Genomic DNA, 20912 nt, shown 5'->3' on the forward strand with positions numbered 1-20912 from the left:
CCCTACACTGTGGCTGAGTCATTTCCTCTCTTCAGTCTCATTCTGGAAACTTCCTATTTGTTCTGTCCTTTCTTCAGTCTGTTCATCCCTGCACAACTCCCATTGATTCTCTCTGTTTCAGTATACTACTGATGACCTTTACAAATGCCTATTTATATCTTTAAACAGTTTAGAATTTTAGGATTTTTTTTTTTCTTTTCCGTTTGCTAATCTTAGAAACGTGTGCTTATTCTGGTTGCTCAAAAAGGTACTTGTTATGTATCCTGTACATACATTATGTCACGAAAAATATGTTAAGGAAGTCTAGGCTTTTAAATAAGTTCAGAGTAGTTAACACTCAGATGCCTTCTTCCCAATTATTATAAAGTCTGATGTACAAAGAGTTTTGACTCTGGCTTTGAGAACTATATGCTGCCCTATAATTACTTACCTGAATATGCAGCTGTGTACCTGACATCCTTCTAGCAAGGAGCTCAAACTGGTTCACAATCTAGTCATCTTTTTGCATCATCTGAAAAGTGGTGACAAGTATTCTTACTTCCATGGGAAGGAGAGAAGGCTGAGATAAGAGTTCTGTGTCACTTCCACAGTCCCTTAGTAAAGTAAGAAGTGGTTCCCACTCTTATATCAGTGATTATGTGTATTTGAAAACAAGTCTCCCTTCACTATTCTGCCTCCTGCTGTTCTATCAGTGGGCTCAATATTGCTGTCTCTGGTTCCCAAATCAGATGCACTTTTTGTCTGATTTATTTTGTCTTTTTAAAAATTTATGTTTAGTTGTTAACATACAATATTAGTTTCAGGTATACAACATAGTGATTTTTACACCTTACACAGGGGTTACCACATCATTTGTACTTTTAACATCCTTTCTAGGTAGTTTTGAGGTGATTCAGTCACTTGGGGAAATTATGTAGTGTTTACGTTTATAAATGTAGAGAACAAATGAATACTAGAGCAGAGGAAGATCTTTGAGAAGAGCTGGCATGTGTTCAAAAACCAAAGAAGCAAACTGTATAATGCAGATGGAACAGAAAAGGAGGAGTCAGCTTTGACCCGCATGGTTTGACCTGCCAAATAAGATCAGATGTCTACTTCTCATTACAGTAGTTGCCTGTGGCTAAGAAAATTGTAGAAATACATTGCAGGGCACTTGAACTATTCAAATAATATATTTGTGGTAAAGAAAAGGAAAATGATCTTCACAGATTATAGACAAATAGGCACCAAAACCTTTAGGAAACTCAGCATGCTATATAAAATTCTAGTCCAAGCTCATTCCTGAATTGTCTCCTGGGTACTATGAGTCAGAAAGCAGTAGGCTGTGATAATATTGTATAATAGCCAACTCACAGAGATGTCAAAATGGAAGGAAATAAAGAATTGCCTGGAGCTGAGTCCCTCCTGGACATTGGCTAAAAGTGAACAACTAGGTCTATAAACATGAGAATCAAATGACTGGAAAATGTGACAATGGGAAATGGTCAAAACTTTCCTAGGTAATAATTTAACAATCTTGGAAATGTGGTTTGTCTCTGTTGGAGCAACAGGGGAGAGTGTTCAAAATAATGATTCCAGACACATTCACCTTGCCTGAGAAATCTGTGTTCCAGACAGTTTTCTCTTTGGAGAATGTTTTCAATTCAGCACAAAATTCACAAAAACTTATTTTTTATAACAACATATCTTTAAATGATAGTAACCTTTAGTTTTGTCTTTCTTTTAGCAAACTAACCTAAAGTACATGACAATTACCCCACACACAAAAAAGATTGAAGAATTTTTAAGAGCATTTTAAAATAACTTATTGCCCTTTGCTGCTTGTTTTATAGGTTTCAATGTAGTGATTCAATATTTTAAATTGTCCATCGACCTTTTTTAAACTTTTTATTTTGAAATTTTTCAGTGATGCAAAAACAAAAACATCTACATTATCAAATATTATCAAGATTTTGCCATTCTTATTTCAGCTATCCCACTTTCTGTGTGAGGATTTTTTCAACTGATACAAAAGAGTATTTAACAAAAAGTTTGATATGAAAATGTAATGGGTCCATTTTTACATCATAGTACAATGGACCCTTTGGAGAGGGGATGTGTGGAAGCAATTGATTTCTCCGGTGAACACAGCGTGTTTATACTTATTCCAAGGCTTCTAACATGATGATACTATTTCTTCCTATTACCTCCATTCCAGTATTGTTGGAATGTTCTGTTGCGTGCTATTTGCCATCATCACACATTTATCTAACATAAGATTCAGAAAGGGTTCAAATCCCCGCAGTATTCCTTGGACATGTCTGCCACCACTTAATTTCAATGATAACTTCTTGTCCATAAGTTTTCAACTCAGGAGGGGGAGCTGTACTCCTAGCATCTACTCAACAAGCTCAAAGATACCTTGAAACAAGTCACAGCCTTGCCCTCGGCAGGCCCCAGGAATGTTTCAAAGTAAATCCTAGACATATTATTATATTGGCACATGCTTCTCTAAGTATCTTCAACAGATTAGTACCTTTCTTTTTTTTTAAACATCCCACGATACCACTATCACATCTATAAAATTAATAGTAATTCCTTTATACAGTCTAATGCCTTGTCCAGAGTCAGTTTCCTTCGATTATCTAAAAGATTGTGTTTTTAAAGAGTTGGTGGTTTCAAATCAGAATAAAAAAAATTTTTAAAAATCCACGTATTTCATTTAGCTGATATGTTTTTAGTTCTTTTTTGATTTTCCATCTCCTCACTCCCCAGCATCACGCTATTCATTTGTTGATGAGACAAAGTTAATTTATCCTGTAGAATTTCCCACGTTTGGCTGATTGCATTTTTCTGGTATTATTTAGCATATCCCTTTCCGCTCCATATTTTCTATATAAACTAGAAGTCAGGTGTAGAGGCTAGCATTGATTCTACTTTTAAGTTTTATGGCAAAAATACTTCTCTATTGGGGATGCAGTGTACTTTCTAATGTATCACACCAAGCGGCTCATAATGCCTAGTTGTCTCCATTTTAGTAATGTATGAAACTTGATCACCCTGATCCAGCCATCATCAGCCTTCACTGTCTTTCAACACATACATTGTGTTCTGCCCTCAACATTTTCTCTCCACGTGGGGTCTGTCCTTCTGTAAAAGAAGTTCCCCTGGGCGTTTCCAGGCCTTCGAGGTTGGAAACTGGACCTTTCCTTGCACTCATTGGCAAAAGGGACCCAGCCAGGCCTCCTCTCTGTTCCCACTGTGGTTCTTAGATTCACTCACGGGGTTCTCACTTCAAGGATGGAGGGCTTTCTTCGGATGATGACTTGGTGATTTCTGGGCTCCTTGGCTCTTTTGACCCTTACGATTCCACGTTTTCTAAACTTGGCTCTGTCGGCACAGCTGTGGTCACCCCCTTCTTGTTGCTGAGGGTAGTTTGATCCTACCCATTAGTGTTCTAGGGCAGTGACTTTCACCCTTTTTCATCTCATGGCACAAATAAACTAAATAGTAAAATTCTGAGGCACGCCAAAAAATATATCATTTTTTTTGTTGATCTGACAAAAAAAGTAGGTATAATTTTGATTCATTCACACTACATTGTTGTTGTGTTGGCTGTTGTCATTTTCTTATTTGACAGTCAAAGGGAAAAGAGGTCAGTGCCCCCCTGACTAAATAGTCAGGTTTTGCATGTTTTAAGACTTCTTATGGCACACTGGTTTAAAATCTCTGTTCTAGTTTTCCAGGGGGTGTTTGTCACCTAGTTTTTTGGGTAAAGATGTTGCCTGTAGAATTTTTTTTTTCTGTGTTAGCTATTCTCACCGTTTTTGCGACGGAATTTTGGGAGATCATGAAACTACTCTGCTACCTCTCTCTACACTCTTGGCATTTTAGAGTTTAAATAGCCTGCTATTGAACCTAAAGTTACTTATTATAGCCCTGTAGCTGAAATATTTTTATTTGACCACTACTAAAGTAATTGTGACATTTTTGTTATTCAAAGATTGTGAGATATAAATGAGTGTAAATTTAAGTATGAATATCCTCTGGGCAACTGTCGGGGAGGCTCTTGAATCTCCCATTTACAATTTCAATGGGAGCTGTAACTTGTTGCTACACTTTATTGTGAAACTGAGAAAAGCAAAAAGACTCCTAGCAAAGGGCTGCCAAGCAGGCCACCTGAAAGGCTCTGCGTTTACACTGACATCTGATCTGAACAAGAATGATACTAAATTCAGATACCCGTCTGAAAACTTGCCTTGGACACATTTGCCAGGTATGTTTTATTTATTGGAACTAGAAAGGGAGATTAGCCGAACTCACTAAAGAGCAAATCAGACATAAGAATTTTGGAAGTTTAGGTCCAATCACAAATGTTAAACACGCTGTGGTAAATGTAGTAGTATGGGCTTTACTGTCCTAACTTTTAACATTAGCTGATTGAGGCACTTCTGAAGCATTATAGGCCCCATATTGAGATCAACTAAAAGTAAATGATCTTTTAGAATTGTGCCATTTGTCATATGCTCCAGGGTCAGGATTGAAACTGACAAAATATGTATTAGCCAGGAAACCCTTTTGTATAGAGGGTCAGAGCTAGGTTTACAGTGGTGAGTGGGCAGTGAAATTGCGCGCCCACGTTATTACAGCCATCTCTGAACTGCTGGAGTCTGGCAGCAAACCTGGAGATAAAGGGCCAGTGGTGAGAGCACCAAGGCTAGAGTCAGGCCGGCAGGAACTGAATCCTTCCTCCACCATTTTACCGGTGACCTTTGGAAGTGACTAAGTTGCACATCTGTTAAGTGGAGATAAAAACAGTCTCGCCTGGCTGGGCATGGCTCAGCCCTGGATCATCGACCTAGGATCCAGGAGATCGAGGTTCAATTTTGGGTCAGGGCACAAGCCCTAGATGCCGGCCACATGCAGGAGACAGCCGATCAGTGACTCTGATCATTGATGTTTCTCTCTCTCTCTCTCTCTCCCTCTCTCTGAAATTAATAAAGATATATATTTTTAAAAACACAAAAACGAAAGTCTCTAACTAGTAGAGCTATTAGTAGACCTATTATAAGAATTAAATGAATATAGGTAAAGTGTTCAAAACAGCGCCTGGCTATTTAGTAAGCATCGTGTAAGTGTTTTCTCCTGTTCTTATCTCTATGAGTTAGTTTCTTGGGTCATATTAGCACATTTTATCACAAAGTGAATAATGCCTTGCAGGTCATAGCACTGGATTATTCCACAGTGCAGAGCAGAGCAGGTTATAGCACTGAGGTCTTTCACAGCCACCTTCAGACATCAGGAGCATTTATTACTACTTGAATTAGAGTTAGTTGTGGCAGTGGCACTAACAAAAAAAGAGAGATATAGTTGGGTTAGTAAACTGATTCCCAAATTGAGGTCTAATACAATAATTTTTATGTTTCATTGCTTCCTTTAGAGTGATGATCTGCAAAGAGAATTTGTTATTGGAGCCATAATTTTCTAGGTGATTAATATAGCTTTTATTTATTTATTTATTTATTTATTTGATGTCTTTATTGATTTCAGAGAGAGAGGAATGAAGGGGGAGAGACAGAAATATCAGTGATGAAAGTCACTGATTGGCTGCCTTCTGCCCCTACTGGGGATCGAGCCCAGAACCTGGGCATGTGCCCTGACCAGGAATCGAACCACGGTCTCCTGAATCATAGGTCGATGCTCAACAGCTGAGCCATGCCGATCAAGCATTCATATAGCTTTTAACAGTGCTTCATTTTTAACTCAGGACATACTTTAATTGGGAAGATCTTAAATAATACCTGTAATGCATAGCTCTAGTTTCATAATATTATTTTCTTTTATGTTTTTTAGGGGGAGAAAAAAACACATGGTAAATAATTTTTACCCTAGGTAATGTGAACATTAGGGTAAATACTTTATAATGTTGAAACAAATTAATTGCAGAGAAGTTATGGAATGGTTGTTTTATAGAAACATTTTCCGTAATTTCAGTGTTGCACTTCAATTTATAGTCAGTTTCTCAGAGATATATTTTGTGTAAAGTGAGATTCCTCTGCACCCTGATGAAGTTTGTTTCTTCTTTGTTTGACCTATAGGAGCCATCAGCATATCAAATTTTAATTCTAAATTCCTTTAGTTTGATTTGAATTTAAAATCTGTAACATTGTACTCAACTCTATAAGAGCACTTACAAGCCTGTCATTTGAATCCTAATGCAATGCTACTAGACCACTGGCTACTCTTCAGAAGAGGGAAAAAGTGTATAAGAATCTATCTTTGTATGCCTTTCACAAGTTTTATGGGAAATCAGATGTCCAACAAGAATTAACAGAATCTAAGTTAAGAAATGCAGAAGTTAAACTTATCAGAATCCAGAACCTCTGGTTTGAAGTACATTTCTAATGTGAGGGTGAAACTTCGTTCCCCATTTTATAGGAATGGGAAGTATTACATAGCAACCCTAGTTCTCTCTGGAGTTCCTCCTTACTGATGCATTGTAACATCACAGTATAAATCCTGGAGGACCCCAGCCAGGATATTCTAAATCTCTAGTCCCCGTTGCTTCTAAAATATTGGGTATCATTTTAATCCAAAAATTCAGTGAAGGCTTTTAGTCATTAAGCATAAATATTTAAGTTGTGTGGCTAATTTTAACCAAACAATTTAGAATAAGATTACCCACACAGGGCTGTTTCTCCTCTATTTCTAACCCAGGCCGACGTTGTGTCAAAGTAAAAATTTCGTTCCCTATTTTAAATGTCAAAATAAATTACCTGTTACTACAACCAAATAAAAGAGCCCGGCCAGAGTGGCTCAGTTGGTTGGAGCGTCATCCGCACGTTGAAAGGTTGCCGTTTAGATTCCTGGTCAGGGCACATACCTGCGTTTTGGGTTCGATCCCGTCCAGGTGTGTACGGAAGGCAACTTATCAATGTTTCTCTCTCTCTCTCTCTCTCTCTCCCTCTCCCTCTCTCCCTCCTTCCCTCCCTCCCTCTCTCCTTCTCTTCCTCTCTCTGTAAGTCCTCGGGTGAGGGTTACAAAATAAATAAATAAATAAATAAATAAGATAATTTTAGAAGAAAATTTTGATTTTGATTTTGAAAGATACATGGTATCACCTGTGTTGAGAAGGTTGTGTGCAGTTACTTGTCAAAAAGTAGGTTCTCTATCCTCAGAAGAATGGAAGGTGAGATAACAACAGCAACAGGCTCATGTGAACGTCAGCCGTTAGCAGTTTGTATCTCACCGCCAACAGATCTGATCATCTATAGCTCTCTGGCAAATGACTGGTGGAAAGCCTGTTCTCAACCCTTCCATCCCCCACTGCACACACACACAAATGACTAATGAATAAAAATAAAACAAGTACTTTCAAATAGACAATGTAATGGTCTATTTATAGTATATAAGTTCCTCATCCTCAGTTTTTGACATATTTTCCCCCTGCCTTAATCATATTACTGTAAACACCTTACAGATTCTTCCATTGACCCACCCTAATTTAGGATAGAAAGTCTGTTGACTTCAACATCTCCAAAAATACAGTATCTACCCTTTTCAGTAAAACTTCCAGCTTATCTCTTGCTTTATTTTTTTATGTTTTAAAGTTACAAATAACCATACTTATTTGGACTTATATTGTGTTTTGGACCAGAATTTAATGAGACTTTTTAATAAATTAACCAAAATGGCTTTAGGTCAAGATCCAAGAGATAGATGAAGCTTTAGAAATTTTTCAGATACACTGTTAGAAAAATGGTAGACCAGGCTAGTAAGGTTTATTCTCAAAGTGTTTTCCTAATTTTTCTGCATAACTGATAGCTTCAGGATTTGATTGGAATTTAACATTTTAAGTGTTTTAGCAGCCTGGCCCTGCATGGCTCAGTGGTTGAGCATTGACCTGTGATATAGGAGGTCACAGTTTGATTCCTAGTCAGGGCACATGCCCAGGTTGCAGGCTCGATCCCCAGTAGAGAGCGTGCAGGAGGCAGCCAATCAATGACTCTCATTTCTGTTTCTCTCTCATTTCCTCTCTCTGAAATCAATAAAAACATATATTTTTAAATATTATTAAAAAATAAAGTGTTTTAGCTATTTAAAAACTATTTGAATTTAAAAAAGCACCATACGTGTAAATTTGTTTAATGCCAAATGAATCAAATGTTGTTGAAGTATTTCTTTTTTCTTTTAATTAAACAAAGCACTTTTTTTTTTTTATTTGAGAGAGAAAGAAACAGATCAGTTGTCTCCCGCACATGCCCAGACCTGGGATCGAACCAGCAACCTGGGTATGTGCCCTGACCAGGAATGGAACCCTCCACCTTTTGGTGTATGAGATGATGCCCCAACCAAGCCACACCAGCCAGAGCTGTACTGTTTTGTTTTATTTTATTTTATTTTTTATTTTAATTTAATTTTATATGGAGAAACAGTGATTTGTTATTCTATTTATTTATGTATTCATTGGTTGATTCTTATATGTGCCCTGACCAGAGATTAAACCCTCAACCTTGCTGTATTGGGAAGATGTTCTAACCATGGTGCTACCTGGCCAGGGCAGAAATGTTGTTGAAGTATTCCTTGAGTGACCCAGAAATTTAACAAAAGTAAAAGTCTCAGCTGAAGCTATTGAAATGTATACTGAATCACAAAGGAGAGGTTTAGAGAGACAAATGAGGGAACAAGGGGCAGGAGACTAGATGAAAAGAAAGGCAGAAGATCTCTCAACAGAAACTCTTCAGGCCAGAAGGGAGTGGCATGAAGTTCTCCAAGTAATGAAAAGCAAGAACATGCAACCAAGATTGCTTTATCCAGCAAGGTGATCATTTAAAATTGAAGGTGAAATAAAGAGCTTCCCAGACAAAAAAAAGCTAAAGGAGTTCAGTATCACCAAACCAGCATTGCAAGAAATGCTAAAAGGGCTTCTTTAAGAGAAAGAAGGAATAGTGAGAGAAAGGTACATCAGCATAAAGGGAAAAAATGGCATTAAATAAGTTTATATCAATAGTAACCTTAAATGTAAACAGAATAAATGGTCCAATCAAAAGACAGAGTAGCTGAATGGATAAGAAAACAGGACCCAAATATATGCTGTCTACAAGATACCTACCTGAGAGCAAAAGACTCACACAGGCTAAAAGTGGAGGAATGGAATAAAATATTCCATGCAAATGGAAAGGGAAAAAAGCTGGAGTAGCAATTCTTATTTCTGACAAAATAGACGTCAAAATAAAGACCATAACAAGAGACAAAGATGGTCACTACTTAATACTAAAGAGATCAATCCAACAGGAGGAAATAATCCTTATAAACATTTAGGCACCCAATATAGGAGCACCTAAATATATAAAAAACTTCTTGGTGGACTTTAAGGGGAGATTGACAGCAACACAATCATAGTGGGGGACTTTAACACCCCACTGTCAGCATTGGACAGATCATCAAGACAGAAAATCAACAGGGAAACAGACCTTAAATGACTCACTAGACCTAATGGATTTAATTAACATTTAGAGAACATTTCACTCCAAAGCAGCAGAATACACATTTTTCTCAAGTGCACATGGAACATTCTCAAAAATAGACCACATGTTAGGGCATAAGGCAAGTCTCTACAAATATAAGAAGATTGAAATCATATCAAGCATCTTCTCGGATCACAATGCCATGAGACTAGAAATCAACCACTATAAAAAAACTCAAAAATATTCAAACACATGGAGGCTAAATAGCATGTTATTAAACAATGAATCGGTTACCAATGAGATCAAAGAAGAAATCAAACACTTCATGTAAAGTAACGAAAATGAACAGACAACAACCAAAAATCTATGGGACACAGCGAAAGCAGTCCTGAGAGGAAAATTCATAGCATTACAGGCCTGTCTTGAGAAACAAGAAAAAGATCTAATGAACCATCTAACACAACAGCTAAAAGAACTAGAACAAACCTGGCCGGGTGTGGCTCAGCCGTTGAGCATCGACCTGGGATCCAGGCAATAGGGGTTCAATTCCCGGTCGGGGCACATGCCCGGGTTGTGGGCTCGATTCCTAGTCGGGTGCATGCAGGAGGCAGCTGATCAATGACTCTCTCATCATTGATGTTTCTCTCTCTCTCTCCCTCTCCTTTCATCTCACTGAAATCAATAAAGATATATTTTTTAAAAAAAAAAGGAAAAAAAGAACTAGAACGAGAACAGCAAGAAAAGCCCCGAGGAAGTAGAAGGAAGGAAATAATAAAGATCAGAGCAGAAATTAATGACATAGAAACTAAAAAAATAATACAAAAAAATCAGTGAAACCAAGAGCAGGTTCTTTGAAAAGGTAAATAAGATTGATGCACCTTTAGCCAGACTCAATAAGAAACAAAGAGAGAGGAACCAAATAAAATCAGAAATGAAAAAGGCGATATAACAGCTGACCCAACAGAAATACAAAGGATTTAAGAACATATTATGAGCAACTATATGCCAACAAATTGGACAACATGGAGGAAATGGACAAATTCCTAGAAGCATACAACCTTCCAAAGCTGAATCAAGAAGAAGCAGAACACCTGAATAGGCTGATAACAACTAATGAAATTGAAGTAGTAATCAAAAAACTCCCAGCAAACAAAAGTCCTGGACCAGGTGGATTTACAGGCGAGTTTTACCAAACATTCAAAGAAGAATTAACACCTATTCTCCTCAAACTATTCCAGAAAATTCAAGAGGAGGGAAAATTCCCAAACTCTTTTTATGAGGCCAGCATCATCCTAATCCCAAAACCAGATAAAGACACTAAAGAAAAAGAATTACAGGCTAATATCTCTGATGAACATAGATGCTAAAATTCTTACTAAAACACTAGCAAACTGGATCCAGCAATACATTAAAAAGATCACACACCACGACCAAGTGCGATTTATTCCGGGGTTGCAAGGCTGGTACAGCATCCTCAAATCAATAAATGTGATACATCACATAAACAAAATGAAGGACAAAAATCATATGATCACATCAATAGACGCAGAAAAAGCATTCGACAAAATCCAGCACCCATTTGTGATAAAAACTCTCAGCAAAATGGGAAGAGAAGGATCATACCTCAACATAATAAAGGCCATATATGACAGACCTACAGCCAACATCATACTCAATGGGCAAAAACTAAAACCATTTCCATTAAAAACAGGAACATGACAGGGATGTCCACTTTCACCACTCTTATTCAACGTAGTACTGGAAGTCCTCGCCATAGCCATCAGACAGGAAGAAAACATAAAAGGTATCCAAATTGGAAAAGAGGAAGTAAAACTATCATTATTTGCAGATGATATGATATTGTACATAGAAAACCTTAAAGACTCCATCAGAGTACTACTAGATTTGATAAACAAATTTGGTAAGGTAGCTGGATACAAAATCAACATCTGGAAATCAATGGCATTCTTATACACCAACAGTAAACTTTCAGAGAGAGAAACTAAAAAAATAATACCATTCACCATTGCAACTAGAAAAATAAGATATATAGGAGTAAACTTAACTAAGGATGTAAAAGACCTGTACTCGGAAAACTACGTGACGCTGAAAAAAGAAATAGAGGAAGATTTAAACAAGTGGAAGAATATACCATGCTCATGGATTGGAAGAATTAATATCATTAAAATGTCCATACTACCCAAAGCAATTTATAAATTCAATGCAATTCCTATTAAAATACCAACAGCTACTTTCACCATACACAAAAATAAACTCAAAAAGGATAAAAAACTTAATTGTAAGTCGTGAAACCATAAAAATCCTGGAAGAAAACATAGGCAGTAAAGTCACAGACATCCCACATAGTGGACTTTTCACTGATAGATCTCCTAGGGCAAGAGAAACAAAAGAAAAAATAAACATATGGGACTGCATCAAACTAAAAAGCTTCTGCACAGCAAAAGAAAACAGCCTCAAAATACAAAGGGACCCCACAGTCTGGAAAAACGTATTTGCCAAGGATGAATCTGATAAGGGGCTAATTTCCAAAGCGTACAAGGAACTCATAGCACTCAGCAAGAGGAAGACAAGCAACCCAATTAATAAATGGGCAAAGGACCTAAATAGACACTTCTCCAAGAGGACATACAGATGGCCAAGAGACATATGAAAAAATGCTCAATGTCACTAATCATCAGAGAGATGCAAATTAAAACCACAATGAGGTATCACTTCACACCTGTCAGAATGGCTGCCATCAACAAGTCAACAAATGACATGTGCTGGCGAGGGTGTGGAGAAAGGGGAACCTAGTGCACTGCTGGTGGGAATGCAGACTGGGGCAGCCACTATGGAAAACAGTACGGAGGTTCCTCAAAAAATTAAAAATGGAGCTGCCTTTTGACCCAGTGATCCCACTTCTAGGAATATATCCTAAGAATCCTGAAACATTCATCAGAAAGAATATATGCACCCTGATGTTCATAGCAGCACAGTTTACAATAGCTAAGATCTGGAAACAGCCCAAGTGCCCATCAGTAGCTGATGGATAAAAAGCTGTGGGACATTCACACCATGGAATACTACGCAGCTGTAAAGAAGAAGGATCTCGTACCCTTTGGACAGTATGGATGGACCTGGAGAATATTATGCTGAGCGAAATAAGCCAGGCAGCGAAAGACAAATATCACATGATCTCGCTTATACGTGGAACCTAAAGAACTTAATAAACTGATGAGCAGAATAGATTCAATGACATGGAAGCATAGATCAGACTGACTGAGGAATGTTAGAGGGATGGAGGAGGGCGGGTGGGTGGAGGGGGAGAGAGTAACCAAAGAATTTATATGTGTATATGCACAACCCAAGGACATGGACAATGGTGGGGAGAGGGACTGGGGAGGGCGTGGGACAGGGTGGAATGGGTCACTGGGGAGAAAAAGGAACATCTGTAATATTTTAAATAAAAATAAAATAAATAAAATAAAAATTAAAAAAAAGAAAGGAACAATGGGTGACAGGTTTCTTGAAGTCAAATTTCAATAGGACTGCAATGGGGAAGGATCTGTTAGGAAGGTGAAGAGGAAATGGGGAACCCTGTCAAGTGCTTTACATTCCCTTTATGTCATTCAGTCCTCACAGTGAGTCTGAAGCAGCTGTCATTCCCAGTGGACAGATGAACAGACTGGATCATTGTAGAATTCCAATAAATCCTGAAGCAAAGAAACAAACTGTTTTAGAATCTAATAGAATATATAACATATTACAAACTCTGAGGAATGGGCTCCAAATTAAATGAAAATTTGCCACTTATCAGTGTGGTTTCCTCTCATTTAAGTATGGAGAAATTCAGAAACAGCTTCATTAGCTTGAGGCCTATGGAATGAATTGATATGGTGTGGCAAATAGAACTTAGCTGCTGCTTCCACAGTTCCTGTGTTTAGGCCATACTAATTAGATGCCCTCAGCACATCCATTTTGGAAAACAGTACATATTTTAAAGAAATATGGCATTTAGAAATTCCACAATAAATGAAACAATGGCTTCATAATTCAGAATAAACATTTTTCAGTTGGATAATTTTGCAAAATTATATAATGCAGCTCAACTTTTAAACAAACTTTGTGTGGCATAAAAAGTAACACATCTCTTAAAACTTGGGAAATAAAGTAAAGGTTGAGAATAAAAATTGCCCCTAGATTTAAGCAAAATGTATTTGTTATAATTCCTTCCTTTTCTGCTTATTATTTCATGGTAGCCCTGTACTTTGTATAATGTACATGTATGATGATTTTTAGTAAATTTACAAAGTTGTACAAAGATTACCACAATCTACTCTTAAAAGATATACATCATTCCAAAACAAAATCCCATCCCCATTTTGCTCCAAATCTCCTCGTGGCCTTAGGTGACCACTAATATAGTTTCTACCTATAGATTTACCTTTTCTGGATATTTCATATTAATGAAATTATACAATAGGTAGAATTGTGCAACTGGTTTCTTTCATTTAAGGGTGTTTTCAAGATTTATCCATTTTTTGTAGCATGTAGCAGTATTTTGTCCCCTTTTATTGATGAATTGTTTGCTATTGTATGTAGATACACCATATTTTGTTTATCTCTTCAGTAGCTGACGGACACTTGGCTTGTTTCCACTTTGGAAGTATGCTTCTATGAACATTCATGAACAAGTCTTTTTTGTGCACATATGTTTTCAATTCTCAGGTTTATCTCTAGAATTACTAGATAATATGACAAATTTGTGTTTAACTTTTTAACAAACTGCCAAATTGTTTCCCAAAGTAGCGGCACCATTTACATTCCCACCAGCACTATATGGGGGTTCCACATCCCAGCCAGCGCTTACTTTCTGCCTTTTTGATGATAGCCATTCAAGTGGGTATGAGCTGGTATCTTCCTGTGGTTTTAATTTGCATTTTTCTAAACATTACTGATATTGAACATCTTTATATGTGCTTATTAGCCATTCATGTATCCTCTTTGTCCAAATGTATTTTCAGATCCATTTTTTAATTATGTTGTTTGTCTTCCTGTTAAGGGTTATAATCCAGTATGTTATTTGTTGTTCAGATAATTCTAGCTTGGCCGTTGGGAGCTCTTTCTAATTGTCAGGTCTATCTGTCTGACTCTTTTTAAAAACAGCTTTATTAAGATATAATTCACATACCGTACAATTCACCCATTCAAAGTCTACAGTTCAAATGGCTTCTATATACTCACATATTTGTTGAACCACAACCATAACCCCACACCTCTTAGGCCTCACCTTTGATACCCCGTCCCCTGGCAACCTTTAAGCTCTTTCCTGTCTCTGTCGATCTCCCTATTCTGGACAGTCCATATATATGGAATCATATACTATGTTGTCCTTGTGACTGGCTTGTTTCATTTAGCATAATGCTTTCAAGGCTCATCTGTCTGGTCTCTTTTTTCTTTTTCGCTTGTTTTATTTATTGTTTTTGTATGATTTCTCTCTGGTCTGTTTTTAATCTTTAGCTATTTAGATGTTCCTTCTACATTGTTGTTGTGTATGTGAGTATAGAACTTGGTACTCTGATTTTGTGACTTAACATTATTTTATCTACATTTTTCTTATTTTTAATCTAGCATTTTTCTATTCTGCATAGTCTGAATATCTAATCGTGAAAACACATCAAGTTAGTGTTCATTTAACACTTAGTTCTGAGTTTGAAGTATCTGAGCTAGTTTCATTTTTTTACTACTATAATATTGCTGTGAACATTTTCATGTATAAGGATTTTTAACTGCACCTTAGGATGGATTTCCAGGACTGAAACGCTTTAATTAAAAGGTAGAATCATTTTTTTGTCACATTCTACCAGATTACACTGTAGAAAATTTTTAACAATTTAAGGGACCACTAATGTGTGTGTGTGTATATATATATATATATATATATATGAATCTCAAAATGAATTCCCATATACTCACCACCTAGATTCTTCTATTAATGTTTTACTCTACTTACTTTATCATATATCTAACCACCTATCTCTCTATCCATCAATTTATCTTAGTTTTTAGTGCATTTCAAAGTGTAGATATCAATACACTTTGCTCAAATACTTCAACATTTATATCACTAACTAGAGTATTAGTTTCTTTTTATAAAATTTACATATAATAAATGCATGAATCTTTAAAGTACATTTCCTGAGTTTTGAAAAATCCATACATCTTTGTAACCCAAATCCCTCACAACTATAGTTTTTACCAAATGAAATGTCAAAGAAAATACTAGAGTGCAATATGCATAGTATAGGTAAGCATTGTTTTGTGAACTTTTGTTTCGGATATATGTGTATCTGTATACAGGGTAACAGTGTAAAATATCTCTCTTACCATCACAATAAAGAAGTGAAAATTACTGGTCTAGTAGGGGAGCTCAGTGTGTAATCAAATAATGGTCATATAGGGCAATGATTTTCAACCTTTTTCATCTCATGACACACATAAACTAATTGCTAAAATTCTGCGGCACACCAAAAAATACATTTTTGCCGGTCTAACAAAAAATAGGTATAATTTTTATTCATTCGCGCCAGATGGCTGCTGTTGAGTTGGCTGTTGTCATTTTTTTAATGTGACAATCTCTCTAAAATCAATAAAAACATATTTAAAAAAAAAAATTCTTGCAGCACCTCTTTTGGCACACTGGTTGAAAATTGCTGATATGGGGTGACAGGTTTTGTAAGATACAGTGATGGGTTCAAAGAAAGGGTAGTCAGCGTTTTGTGTTTAGAAAGGGGATTGGCACAAGCAGGAAAGGCTTCACTGAGGAAAAGGCGCTATATTATCATACTAACATTGGCCAATGTGCAGTTTCCGAGAACATTCCATATACTTGCTCCTCTAATCCTCACAACCCAGAAGGTAAGGACTATTATTTTTCCCATTCTACCTCGGGCTGAGTACAGAAAGATTAAGTAACTTTCCTCGGGCTGAGGACCAGAAAGCTAGTAAGTAGTAGAGCCAGTCAAGCTCCATCCAGTTCATGCTCTTGACTGTTATATTGTATGACTGCTATCCATTTTCTTGGTGGAAATTTGCTTTTTCAACTTGGGGATTTTATTTCAATCACTTTTATGGAGCAAATAAAATGTATTTGTCTGATACTACCTTAGAGTGAAAGTGAGAAAGTGTGTGTGTGACAGTTCTGGAGTGCCTAGAAAGGATGTTAGCCATCATGAAATGCCACTTTCATTTCTAGAAACTTCATACCCTACAATTTTCATGCAGTGAATTGTTTGGTATTTCCCAAATTAGTTGTGCAGTGGCATTAGAAAAGAGAACCTTGACTTGATCGTTCCCAAAGCTACCTGACATTGATGTTTATTCAGCTTAAATGAACATTTAGTAACACAATGCACTGAGTAAGGCAAAGAGGCAATGTGATAAAGACAACATTTTTATGAGTCAGAGACCGGAATTCAGGACGTCACTCCACGACTCAGATTTTCAGTTTTCCCATCTACAGAATGAAGGGAGTGACATCTGGGATGACATAAAGTGCATGTGTTGCCACTCCCTGCTTTCTAAGCCATGACTGACATTGCTAATCACTCATGGCATTCTTTTCTCCTGAACCCGAAAACAGCTCCAGACTCTTTCCCAACACAGAGCCCAAAACAGCAAGTACAGTGTCACAGTTGGCACGCAAGTTGAAATGCATTTGTCATCTTTGGATGTGGCAACCTATGAAGACTCTTCCAGTTCTAACTCCCAGAAGAATACCATCAAAAAGTTGAAAACTGAGCCCAATTCAGTATGCACTTCGGTCTTTCCACTCTCTCTTTTCTCTAGGCATTGAGTTTACATCACATAGGATCCTGAGGCACTGATGTGTTCATATCCTACTGTGAATCTCTACCAGACGACCTAGTGTTGGCCTTTAGGTGTCCTTGCACTGGTCATGTAAGGAATGCTTTCCCCAGTGAAGCTTCCTTTTTCTTCTTTGCACGTTCACATAAGCTCTTGGGTGTGGGATCTAAATTCCTGGCTATCAAAACATCTTCCCCAACCTTGTATGCTGTTGACTGCAAAGAGTTTATAAGAGAGGGAGTTCATACCTGCTCCCTGACCACTCCCAGCACTTGTCTGAGCTTACTCCTATCGCCCTGCCTCAGTTTCATAATTATTTGATTTCCCTCCTCTCATGATGAGTAAGCAGGATAAGTACTTAAAGCATTCATCTTCAGTTCTCAAACATGCACTTGTCTCTGAGCCTCCACATTGTACGTTTGGGCGTTGTTTATTTTATAATACAAATAATTTACAATTTTGCATGTTCATTTTATTACCACTGTGTAATTCTACAGTTATATATTGTGTAATTGTTTATGAGCATGCAAAAAAGTGTTGTGTTCAAGTCTTTAGATGCTTTCAGCTACTGTTTTCAAGACTTGTACCCTAATGAGTGTCCATTCAGCACATCCTGGTGTGTCATCCTCGCTCTTGAAGTGAGTGGAAAGGAATGCTGTGCTCTAAGGTAGGACCAATGTGATCCCTCAGTGTCACATCTCAGTGGGATCATTTTACATCTTATTTTACCACTTAATGCAATCAGGCCATTTAAAGGCAAAGGTTTACCCCTGAGTTCCTTTGAGACAATATTTTTTTCTTTTACCTGGCAGTTGGTATCCAGGGTATAGGGTTGTAATTTCTAACTTTCATAAAGCAAGTTTTAAAGTAACATTGCTGAAAGGGAATAAAAGGAAGGACGGTAATCTTAATTTACTAGTCACGTGCCATCATTTACTGGCAATAATTTGTAAAGAGAACAGAAGCAGCCTGTAATACCAGATGATTAAACAGCATATTGTCTGTTGCAATCCCACCTACAATAATGAGCTCATCTTCCTGGAAAAGGGAGCGAATGGCCACAGGTGTCCCCCCATGGCACAGCTGCCCTGTCCCTGTCTGAGCTGGTCTAGATGACATCATCCTGTTCTGCACACTGAATGAGCACAGCAACCGGAAGTGTATTTAAGAGCTATTGTTAACCTCGGTCTTTTGCACTGATTTTCACAGATATTACAAAATGTGAATATGATACTGTTAGATGAGCCAATGAGGCCGCTCTGGTGCTCATGATGAAAGGACTGGCCATTGGTCAATATTGTACTTTTTTGCAATTGATTATTTCAAAATCTGTATTAAGTGTAAAAGGAACAAACATGAGATTCAATGCAGCTGAGTTAGAAATAAAGCCACAGCATGAACTCCTGAATGATGAGGCTGAGTTGAGGGTGTCACGGACCCTTGCATGTGCTTGTCCTCTCAGCTGCATCTCACCTCTGATGAAATAATCCAGGGACTTTGGGTGTCTGAATCTCTGAACTTCAATTTACTTGTCCTTAAAATGGGGATAACAGAAGTACCTGCCTCAGAGAATTGTGAAAATTTAATAATATATGTAAATTGCTTAGTACAGGACCTTATAGGATTTGCTATAGGGCATTGTTATTATAGTTGCTACGACGACTATTGCTTCCAACATTAAGGAAAGAAAAGCTTCACCATAGATCCTGTCTCCATTGTCCATAAAATAAAGTTCATGTGCCTTTCATGACTTCTAAAGCCATTATCATCTCACGTGCGCAGCTCCGTTTCCTGCGACTGTGCTTCCCGCCTCCTGCTCTCCAGCCACTGCACTTCCCAGAGCTTCCACACCTGCTTTCTCTGCCCCAGAGTCGCTTCCTCTAGATCACTGTTAAGGACTTTTTAAATGCCCCTTCTTTGGGAAGCTGTTCCCAACTCTCCTGTGATGCTCCTTGTCCCTCCCTCCTGTGTACCAGTTATAACTCATCGCTGCGTACTGTTGCTTGTTGACCTATGTGGCACCTTTTTTGCTAGGTGTGAGGATGGGAAATCATTACCTCATCTCCATATACTTCTGATGCTTGACACATGGTTAGCGTCCAACAAGACTGACGAATCAATGGAACAGATACGAATACTATGGGTACTCAAAATGCTTTGGAAGATAACTACTGAACATTTATGTTTAGTTGTTTATTAAAACCTCATTTAACCTGGCCGGGGCATGGCTCAGTGGTTGAGCATCACCTAGGATCCAGGAGATTGAGGTTCAATTCTGGGTCAGGGCACATGCCCGGGTTGCAGGCTTGATCCCCAGTAGAGGACAAGCAGGAGGCAGCCAATCAGTGATGTTTCTATCTCTCCCTCCTTCTCCCTCCCTCTCTCTGAAATCAATATATATATATTTTAAATAAATAAATAAAAACGACAACAAAAAAAACCCTTATTTAGTTCATAGTAGTAAAGACCAGTGATATCAGAAGGCATTTTCTTCTGGTTCATCTATAAAACACATTCAATATGATTCTTTAAGAAAATTGATCAGCCCGGCCGGACGTGGCTCAACGGTTGAGCATCGGCCTAGGATCCAGGCGATCGAGGTTCGATTCCCGGTCAGGGCACATGCCTGGTTGCGGGCTTGATCAATGACTCTCTCATCATTGATGTTTCTGTCTCTCTCTCTCCATCTCCTTTCCTCTCTCTGAAATCAATGAAGATATATTTTTAAAAAAGAAAAAAAGAAAATTGATCTCACCTTTCTGTTCTTTCCTCCTCAGGCTCTAGTTACAAGCCTCCCTTGCCATAACTTTTGACCCGTATTTGGAGAAGTACTGGCCAGGAAGAAAAATGATAAAGTTTTTCCTCATGGTGAATAAACAGGGGCAGACACGACTTTCTAAGTACTATGAACATGTGGAGATTCATAAGCGTACACTTCTGGAAGCAGAAGTCATAAAGAGCTGTCTCTCTCGATCCAATGAACAAGTAAGTTTCTGATCCTCTCTTTTATCTCTGCATTCAACTCAGCAGTGGCATATCTGTTCTTACTGTGTCTCAAGGGCCATCGTTTATTTTGAACTACATTCTTTCAACAGCTATCAGGGAAAATGACAAGTGAAATGAAGACTGAAGCATAGCTCTCCTTACACCCCTTTAAGGAAAACAAAGTCTTGGGTTCATATTTAGGTCAGCATATTTGTCTAAGTGCACTGTGGAAGTGGCAGTTCATATTTATTCCTGCTAATAGACATACCTTCTTTTTTTGTTCATATGAATTCAGCCCTTTGAACTCTTAGGAGTACCTGTGATTTTCTTTAAGCCAAAAGTTGAAGATCAGATGACCAGCATAAAGGTGAACACTCACGTCCCACTTTGTGCTAGAGGATATTAATATGATTTCACGTGGGTACAGTTTTTTCCTGCTTACTATTTTTGTGAATTTGCCACCAACATAATACTGGAACTAGTGACTTCAAAACAAACTTGATTTGAACCTGTGTTCTTTTATTATATAGAAAGGAGAAATGGAAGTTAAAAAATGAAACAACAAATCCATTCAGTCTGCCAAAATTAAGGTTAAATTAAATCATTAAAATAATT

At 37.6% G+C, this 20912-nt stretch overlaps 1 protein-coding gene and 1 pseudogene across 2 annotated transcripts in view; one reads left to right on the plus strand and one right to left on the minus strand.

Annotated features, from left to right (window-relative positions):
* AP4S1 (adaptor related protein complex 4 subunit sigma 1) overlaps positions 1-20912 on the plus strand; it is a 44634-nt gene that overhangs the window by 4139 nt on the left and 19583 nt on the right. For both annotated transcript variants that reach the window (XM_087823300.1, XM_087823302.1), the window contains exon 2: positions 20090-20297. In XM_087823300.1, the coding sequence (XP_087679426.1) occupies positions 20160-20297 (138 nt within the window). In that variant the 5' untranslated portion in view covers positions 20090-20159. The remainder of the gene's footprint in view (positions 1-20089; positions 20298-20912) is intronic.
* On the minus strand, positions 2142-2338 carry LOC107534416 (small nuclear ribonucleoprotein G pseudogene; annotated as a pseudogene).

Source organism: Miniopterus natalensis, chromosome 1 (genome assembly GCF_054644295.1).
Source record: "Miniopterus natalensis isolate mMinNat1 chromosome 1, mMinNat1.hap1, whole genome shotgun sequence".
NCBI lineage: Eukaryota > Metazoa > Chordata > Mammalia > Chiroptera > Miniopteridae > Miniopterus > Miniopterus natalensis.